We start from the raw sequence: 9,757 nt of genomic DNA on the forward strand, positions 1-9,757 counted from the left end.
ATCATGCTAAAAAATAACCAAAGAGATTCAATATTTGATATAACGCAGTGCCCAAAAATAGTCCCCTGCTATTGAAAGTAACCAAGGGTACTATTTTCAGCTGCTGCGTAATATTATTGCGCCTGCTGAAGCCATGTTATGGTAGCAAAGTCCTTGATTATTACGCCAGCTGAAGCCATGTTACGGCAGCAAAGTCCTTGATTATTACGCCAGCTGAAGCCATGTTATGGCAGCAAAGTCCTTGATTATTACGCCAGCTGAAGCCATGTTAAGGCAGCAAAGTCCTTGATTATTACGCCAGCTGAAGCCATGTTACGGCAGCAAAGTCCTTGATTATTACGCCAGCTGAATCCATGTTACGGCAGCAAAGTCCTTGATTATTACGCCAGCTGAAGCCATGTTACGGCAGCAAAGTCCTTGATTATTACGCCAGCTGAAGCCATGTTACGGCAGCAAATTCCTTGATTATTACGCCAGCTGAAGCCATTTAACGGCAGCAAAGTCCTTGATTATTACGCCAGCTGAAGCCATGTTACGGCAGCAAAGTCCTTGATTATTACGCCAGCTGAATCCATGTTACGGCAGCAAAGTCCTTGATTATTACGCCAGCTGAAGCCATGTTACGGCAGCAAAGTCCTTGATTATTACGCCAGCTGAAGCCATGTTACGGCAGCAAAGTCCTTGATTATTACGCCAGCTGAAGCCATGTTACGGCAGCAAAGTCCTTGATTATTATGCCAGAATGAGAGTATAGTTCCTAGCCATATCTGCTAGAAAATTGCAACTTTTAATTTTCTGTCGTTCTTAGTACACGATGTACAGTTATTACAGAAGAGTCAAGTTTTAAATAGGAAAAATATCAAAACTCTTTGGTTATTTTTTAGCACGATGCTAATATTCTAACCAGATTCAATGGATTATGCTAAGCTGTGCTAAAAGTGGTAGCGCCAGACCCGCAGATCAGCTGAATGGATTCCAAAATCTAAATTCCGGTAGACGTCCAAAAATAAACAGTAATGCCATGATATGTGTATCATACATGAATATGTATCATGAGTGAATCATACATGTATAATATAGCGACTGGAGTCACGATCGTCCGTCCACACAAACATCTCCAGCACAGCCTTCTTATTGTACTGAGCATTCAGAAGAGCCAATGTGTCCTCCAAACTCCAAGATTCCTCTGTTAAAACATACATGCGTACACATCTTTCAGGACAAGTGAGGTAATCATGGGTGTAGGCAAAATATTTTATTTAAAGGAATAGTTCAACCCTATTGAACTATTCAATAGGGTTGAACCTGTTATGTTGTTCTGAACTTGTATACATTTCTTAAATGAAGATATTTGTCATCAAGCAGGGGCACCATTGACTTCCATATTAGGACAAACTACTATGGAAGTAAATGGTGCTCCAAAACGGTTTGGTTACAAATACTGCTCAAAATATCTTCCTTTGTTTTCAGCAGAACAAAGAAATGTATACAGGTTTGTAACAACTTGAGCATGAGTAAATTATGACACAATTTTAATTTTTGAATTAACTTTAAAATCTGCATTTGTAAACTTTATTCTAGCAAAGATCTTCTATTGTATTTAATAACACTGCCTTTTCTCAGGGTGGCAGTTGTCTTATTCTTCTTTCCTCTGCACGGCTCTATCTCTCTACACATAACAGATGAGCAGGGCGGTCATTGCTCTCTGAAACTACTGGGTCTTTCTATCAGTCTAGCTCCTTATCGACCTCCAGTGACAGCACGGCTGGAGCGATTGTATTTATCCCATTTAGATAAGCTTAAGACGCTGCCATTCTCTGTGAGAGTGAATTAGAGACGACTGCTGCTATCTGCAGTACCTGATGTGTCGTTCCAGACCTCAGAGGCCACGGGCCAGTCTCCGATACTGTCGATGAGCCTGAGAAGAGGCTGCGAGTCCCGCTGTTCAATCAAAACTACAGGGGGCGGAAGAGAGACAGATAAGAATCCAAAAATAGATCACCCCCAATTGTTATATAGTTGTCCAGGTCCTCAGAAATATTTATCCTGGTTTATCCTTACACTACATCCACCTACTCCAAGATGGTTCACGGCATTATAATTTGTATTGAATTAAATTGCATTATTTTTATATAGCAAAATTTGAAATGATCACCTTTTAGAACTAATTCACACAGATTTTACAAATCCCAATCAACATCAACATTATAATTTAGAATAAATATGTATGTTGGTATTTTTTGGATCAGCGTGAATTAGTTTGTTTGTTGGTCTTATTTAAATTGGTGTGAATTTGTTTGTTGGTGTTTGTTCAATCAGTTTGAATTGATGTGTTGGTCTTTGTTGGATCAATGTAAATTAATTTGTAGGTGTTGATTGGATCAATGTAAATTATTGTGTTGGTCTTTGTTTGGTGTTTGTTGGATCAATTTAAATTAGTTTGTTTGTGTTTGTTGGATCAGTGTGAATTAGTGTGTGGGTGTTTGTTGAATCAGGGTGAATTAGTGTGTTGGTGTTTGTTGGATCCATGTGATTTAGTGTATGGGTGTTTGTTGAATCAATGTGAATTAGTGTCTTGGTGTTTGTTGGATCAGCATGAATGATTGTGTTGGTGTTTGTTGGATCCATGTGAATTAGTGTGTTGGTGTTTGTTGGATCAGTGTGAATTAGTGTGTTGGTGTTTGTTGGATCAGTGTGAATTAGTGTCTTGGTGTTTGTTAGATTAGTGTGAATTAGTGTTTTGGTGTTTGTTGGATCAGTGTGAATTAGTGTGTTGGTGTTTGTTGGATCAGTGTGAATTAGTGTCTTGGTGTTTGCTGGATTAGTGTGAATTAGTGTGTTGGTGTTTGTTGGATCAGTGTGAATTAGTGTGTGCATGTTTGTTGAATCAATGTGAATTAGTGTGTTGGTGTTTGTTGGATTAGTGTGAATTAGTGTGTTGGTGTTTGTTGGATCAGCGTGAATTAGTGTCTTGGTGTTTGTTGGATCAGCATGAATTAATGTGTTGGTATTTGTTGAATCAATGTGAATTAGTTTGTTGGTGTTTGTTGAATCAGTTTGAATTAGTGTGTTGGTGTTTGTTTAATCAATGTGAATTAGTGTGTTGGTGTTTGTTAAATTAGTGGGAATTAGTTTGTTGGTGTTTGTTGGATCAGTGTGAATTAGTATGTTGGTGTTTGTTGAATCAGTGTGAATTAGTATGTTGGCGTTTGTTGAATCAGTGTGAATAAGTGTGTTGGTGTTTGTTGGATCAGTGTGAATGTGTGTGTTGGTGTTTGTTTAATCAATGTGAATTAGTTTGTTGGTGTTTGTTGAATCAGTGTGAATTAGTGCTTTGGTGTTTGTTGAATCAGTGTGAATGAGTGTGTTGGTGTTTGTTGAATCAAAGTGAATTATTGTGTTGGTGTTTGTTGAATCAGTGTGAATTAGTGTGTTGGTGTTTGCTTAATCAGTGTGAATTAGTGTGTTGGTGTTTGTTGGATCAGTGTGAATTAGTTTGTTGGATCAGTGTGAATTAGTTTGTTGGTGTTTGTTGAATCAGTGTGAATTAGTTTGTTGGTGTTTGATGGATCAGTGTGAATTAGTTTGTTGGTATTTGTTGAATCAATGTGAATTAGTTTGTTGGTATTTATTGAATTAGTGTGAATTAGTGTCTTGGTGTTTGTTGGATCAGCATTAATTAATGTGCTTAATGTTTGTTGAATCAATGTTAAATAGTTTGTTGGTGTTTGTTAAATCAATGTGAATTAGTGTATTGGTGTTTGTTGGATCAGCGTGAATTTGTGTGTTGATGTTTGTTGAATCAATGCAAATTAGTTTGTTGGTGTTTGTTGAATAAGTGTCTTGGTGTTTGTTGGATCAGTGTGAATTTTTTGTTGGTGTTTGTTGGATCAGCGTGAATTAGTGTGTTGGTGTTTGTTGAATCACTGTGAATTAGTGTCTTGGTGTTTGTTGGATCAGCATGAATGATTGTGTTGGTGTTTGTTGGATCAGTGTGAATTAGTGTGTTAGTGTTTGTTGGATCAGCATGAATGATTGTGTTGGGCTTTGTTGGATCAGTGTGAATTAGTTTGTTGTTGTTTGTTGGATCAGTGTGAATTAGTGAGTTGGTGTTTGTTGGATCAGTGTGAATAAGTTAGTTGGTTTTTGTTGGTGTTTGATTGTAAATTTTCAGTTCAAAATTGCAGCACATTTCTCCAATGAAGCATTAAAAATGCAACTGAATCAGACGTGACAGTACATTGTCAAATGATTTATCAGTAGTAAATAATGCAATAATTCAACCATGTGAATGTGGATATCTTTGTGTGTGTGTGTGTGTGTGTGTGTGTGTGTGTGTGTGTGTGTGTGTGTGTGTGTGTGTGTGTGTGTGTGTGTGTGTGTGTGTGTGTGTGTGTGTGTGTGTGTGTGTGTGTGTGTGTGTGTGCGCGCGTGTGTACTGTAGTACTAACTCTCATTCATGCAGGAGTTATAGAGTGTTTTGGCTTTCTTGAAGGCTTCTCTGTCATTCTTACTGTCCATCTCAAGAACTCCTGAAAATCAGAGATTTCAATATAAACTCATCAAATCCTCTTAAACCAAATGATCTATTTCTTAAAAATTGTAGTAAAACCATCAGAAACAAATTCGTAAAAACTTAATTTGGTCTCATGCCATCATCGAGCTATAACATTTGCTCTGTGCTGCATCAGTCTGATATAGCAAACCTTTGAGTACGATCTCCAGCTCATCTCTCAGGATATTAAAGACACTGTGATGTGAGCTCGTCTCAGGAATGACATGACGTTCGATCCAACCTCCACAGGCATACTGATAGAAGTTCTGGCATGGTTCCACACTGGGGTCCATGTTCTGGAGCAGTCGGGCAGCTGTAACACAAAGTAAAACGAGGACATGAGCCCACCAACTGTTTTATCTCTAAAATAAGGCATTTATGATAAAACGAGATATGTCTATATAAATGTGCTCTTACCTGCAGTGACACACTCTGGTGTTGTACAGACATCTCTATCAGTATTTGATCGATATTCGAGCCCTGTGACGAGATAAATAACACAAACGTAAGGTTAATGTCTGTCTAAAAGGAGGTGAGATACCATGTGACACATTCCCTTCAAAACTGGCCATCCTGAAGCCAAAGCTTACTGCTCCAACTTAATATATGATCTTTTACAGATGCATTTTGAACATAACGTTAGTTCAAGAAGAAGATTTAAAATCTTTCTCTTATCAACCAAACATCAGGCATGAGAAAAAAAGACTTAGAAATTCTGAACTCTGGACAAGAATGAAAAAATATTGGGGGGTTTTCAACCCAGTATTGGATCAAAAAGGGACAAGCCCAACCTTTGGGTTAAATTAACCCTGAAAATGTTTACATTTGATACAACGCAGCATAGGTTAAATTACAACCCAATGGGCTAAGTTCATCCCTTTTGCTTTATGAACCTTGTGGATATAATTTGTTACAAACGAATCAAACTCTGATATTGATGAACAACTTGACATCATATACTGTACCTTTCGAAGATTCATTTCTGTTAAAACGATCTGAAACATAAAGGATAAAGATTGATGAATTAGAAATTTCTTTGAAGGTCTACTCCCAGAAAAGTGTTGATATGAGCATATATATATATATATACTAAATACATCTATATGTATAATATATATATATAATAAATACATCTATATGTTTATTACACTTGTTGTTATTTATATCATGTGTACATGTCTTCATTTAATCTAAATATTTCTGGTTTGCAATGGGAAAAGGTGATTTTTGCTCACCTCTCAGTGCTGAAGTGTAAAGCACTACAAGTCCAGCCAGAGCGCAGCTCAGCAGAAGAACAATAATAGACAATCCGATCTCAACGACGGTCCAGCGATGCTTTCTCGGTTTAGTGGTTTTCTCCATGATATCCATTTGGCTCTCTGATTTTCCCATTCTTGGAGCTGTTGAATACAATATTGAAGTGTTGAGGTCTGAGCGAGAGAATAGCGAGAGAAAGAAGATGAGAAGAGCTACAAGTAGATGCGTCTTCTGTTTTATTTGTTCCCTCTTTTTGGACATATAGTGATGTGGCTACTAAATACAAGAGTCTGTCTCCAAACACAACTTTGGGATTTGGGTAACATATGTTAGAGTATAGGGTGATTGATTACATTTAAAAATGACATTTAATAGGGTTTAACCAATCAATGAATGAACGCGCTATAACTTTTCTATAATGGTGCGTGAATTTCAATAACTTTCAATAACTTTGTTTCACAGACAGGGTTTAGATTAATCCAGGACTAGGCCTTAGTTATATTAGGACATTTAAATCATTTTTACAAAAATACATTACAATAAACAATACTGATGTGCATTTTTGGACAAAATAATGGCACCGATATATTTTAAGATTGACGTTTTCAAATTAAGGCACCTCAAATATGCATTTTAATCTGGAACTATATAAACCCTGTCCAGGAAACCGCCCCTAAGTCATTTTTAATAATTTCTATGACTTTTCCAGGCCTAGAAACTGGAATTTTAAGATACCCACCTGGGAAGCTGAATACAGAGCATATCATATTTAAAGTTTTAGATTCTGACTAAGAAAAATTTTGATAGAAATATAAAACCTTTAACCTACCAAAACACGAGAGATAGCAAATCTTCTGTCTTCCTGTGTGAATAAGCAATAATTGTTCCTGTTTTATTTTTAAAGTGACAGTAAACCCTTCAAAGTAAATTCTTTTATCATTTACCCACCCTAGATCATTCCTTAAAACAGTTTTTCATACAATGAAAGTGGAAATGGGCTAGAGATGACCATTGACTTTTATTGCACAAAAGAAAAGCATGCAGAATAATATTTTATCTAGCGTGTTTGATACCAGAAAAAAGGCACAGAAGGATGAGTAAATCATGACATAATTATTTTTGGGTGATCTGTACATTTAATGGCAGTGGTTATGCATCAAATTCACCAAGTCTTAAAGCATCTCCTGCCTCCTCACAACATTCATATACCCTGAAGTGCCTGAGAAACGGTGCTTTTGTCTGTCTACAGCATCAGCATTTTTTCTCGCAAGCTGGAAACTGCTGATAAATTTCTTGCTAGTTTTAATTTCCTGACTCATATGATATCTGAAGGCAAAACAATAACCGTGCAAGACACTTTCATTGAGAAATTATTTGCTTTTATACCGAGGGATTTGGTAATAATCGTTTTAAGGCTATTTATAGTGTAATATAAATGCACATGTTATTTAAAAATTAAATCAATGCATATTTAAAACTATACCCTTTACAACTTGTTAGAAACATCTCAATGACCCAAAATTGCTAAAGACAAAACATTTCCCCCACATTTTAGATGATTATGTTTTGATGGCAACCACATACTAAAATACACTCAACTCAATTGACATTATTATTAATATGTATGTTTAATATTAATAATTGTAACTGACCACATACACACTAAACAACGCTGTATTTTACCCTGGTAAGTTTAAAAGGCTCAAAGCTTCTGAACAGCCATCCATTAAGCACACACACATAACGCTGTATTTTCCAATGACATGAATCAACTTTTAATTTCCTAAAATTTTAGTTTATTGCTATAACCTTAAATATTGTTTATTTGTATAAAGCTAACGACAAAATATTTTTATAGTGTATAAAACCTTTGCAAATCACAGCTATTATCTAAAACATGAATTGCGCCTTTGATCAACAAAATTACAATCATTAAAACCTAAAAAGCTATTTTAGTTGACAGAAAAAAAACCAATCACTTACAATACATTTGCACAAAATGAAACTCTTAACCAATGCATTACAAACAGCATGGAAACTGGATATAACTCTATACCTGTTAACAACACATAACTACTACATGTAATTTCAACACCGATCTCCTCATACTCCAAAATATATAAGCTTTCCTACCTCTCTTTGATGATGAAAATCCTTTTTGGCCCTGTTTAGGACGCCTTTCAATTTCCCAAACACCCCTTCTGAGTTTGCACCCAGAGCTGGTGTGTGGAGAAATGAATCAGCGTCCGGACAGCTGGATGTCGGAGGGACTGTCTGTTCTGATGTGACTCTCAGTGAGTGAGTGAGATGCAGAAAAGAGGAAGAGAGAGAGAGAGAGAGAGATGGAGGGATGTTGAGGAGGAGGAGCGATGAAGAGAAACCCAATGTTAATGATTGTGAGGAGTAATCAAGAGAAGTTGCTTTAAGAGAAATTATTAATTTAACATAACAATGAAATAATTTATTTGTGCATTGTGCAAATATTTTTTTATATTTAAATAAATTAACCAAATTGGTTAAATGAGCAAATCAGGAATGTTTAAATTATGTTTTTGATGTGCTTGCCTGTATAAAATGATGCTAGGCTGGTTACCAGGGTGATGCTACGTGGTTGCTAAGGTGATGCCTACTGACCCAATTGAGCTCCACCCCCTAAGTCTCAATGATGCTCTCCAGATCTCCAGATATGGCTCAGGTCCATCCATCAGTACCACACACAAAAGGTAACACTGTGCACCTGTCTTTAACAAATTGCACAATAAAAGGTACCATTTATGCCATTGTGCATCATATTAAGAATCATGTTCCTTCCTAAAAATAGCTCTTAATAAGAGGTGGTATAAATCTGGGCGCAGGTTAATGTCTGCTGGCCTCTCATTATTCACAGACCAGGTGGACTGAAAATCTCACAGCGGTCGGAGAGCTGGCAGGAACTGACATCAGCTTGGCGGGGAAGTGAGTTTCCCTCCCATCGGTGTCAGATTGAAATGGCATGATGCCCATACTCATTACCAGGCTGATTAACCATTGTAATTAACTGATATTAGAGGGAGCGAATGGCATGGGTGCCAGCCATCAGCGCTGATGCATAACTGCCCAGCTGTCCGTATCAGTTAGCCCATCATAACACAAGTCGAGGGATAAATGCTAGACACCAGAATAGAAGCAGAAGAACCTTTCTTTCATAATGGGGAACACGGATGAATGGCTGCTAATTATGGGTGTATGTGAAAGATGAATTTCTGCTGCTGATCTCTGTTCACGTTCAGACTTATATAGAAACAAGATAAGAGACTGGGCAAAGAGCTGAAAAAGTCCAACAAGAAGAATCATTGTCCCACAGAAATGTATTGAACAAAACTGCGTAGACGATGAGAAAATTGCAAGAGGGTTTCTCAAAGTCTGATAATAGCAGGATTGTACGTTACTACAGCTATACATACAATCATTTCCAGGAAACAAGATCACAGAGCTTTAATCTTTTTAAGCATGCTCTTGCGCATATAGGCTTTAATGTGAGTCCACCTGCTTGCGCTTCTGTGTTTTAGCTTTTGCGCTCTCGGTCTCCGATGTCTGGTTACACTTATTACTGGCTTCATGGTTGGTCGTTTGAATGACAAGGCACCTGGGAGCAGTATAGGACTTGGCTGTTTATGGCAGAATGTGTCTAATTGTGTACTAGTGCAGGGAGAACTAATTTAGTCATTAGAAATTTATTTGCCATGCTGTGTAAGACCAGGGACCGGGTGCGCACGCTCCGTCCGCAAAGTAAATACTGCACTGTCTCCTTGATTAGGAACGTAGAAAAACAAGCTTTAAAAGCTTTTTAATCAAGCTGAAACTCGTATGGTTAAAAAGCAGCTTAGTAGATATTGGCTAAAAGCTTATTCTGTTCTAATAATTATTTAAAATACGCTTTCTGATAAACCAGTGTATGTGTGCATT

At 37.1% G+C, this 9,757-nt stretch overlaps 1 protein-coding gene across 2 annotated transcripts in view; it reads right to left on the bottom strand.

Moving 5' to 3' along the window:
• mmel1 (membrane metallo-endopeptidase-like 1) overlaps positions 1–8,169 on the bottom strand; it is a 28,879-nt gene extending 20,710 nt beyond the window's left edge. Inside the window, exons 1-9 of one of the 2 annotated variants that reach the window (XM_065259125.2) lie at positions 7,946–8,169; positions 6,642–6,674; positions 5,791–5,955; positions 5,521–5,550; positions 4,973–5,035; positions 4,707–4,868; positions 4,452–4,532; positions 1,860–1,955; positions 1,068–1,186 (exon numbers count right to left, since the gene is read on the bottom strand). In XM_065259125.2, coding sequence (XP_065115197.1) covers positions 1,068–1,186; positions 1,860–1,955; positions 4,452–4,532; positions 4,707–4,868; positions 4,973–5,035; positions 5,521–5,550; positions 5,791–5,947 — 708 coding nt within the window. In that variant the 5' untranslated portion in view covers positions 5,948–5,955; positions 6,642–6,674; positions 7,946–8,169. The remainder of the gene's footprint in view (positions 1–1,067; positions 1,187–1,859; positions 1,956–4,451; positions 4,533–4,706; positions 4,869–4,972; positions 5,036–5,520; positions 5,551–5,790; positions 5,956–6,641; positions 6,675–7,945) is intronic. The other variant, XM_065259124.2, reaches the window with a different exon arrangement.
• Positions 8,170–9,757: the final 1,588 nt, after the last annotated feature.

This window comes from Paramisgurnus dabryanus, chromosome 14 (assembly GCF_030506205.2).
Source record: "Paramisgurnus dabryanus chromosome 14, PD_genome_1.1, whole genome shotgun sequence".
Lineage (NCBI taxonomy): Eukaryota > Metazoa > Chordata > Actinopteri > Cypriniformes > Cobitidae > Paramisgurnus > Paramisgurnus dabryanus.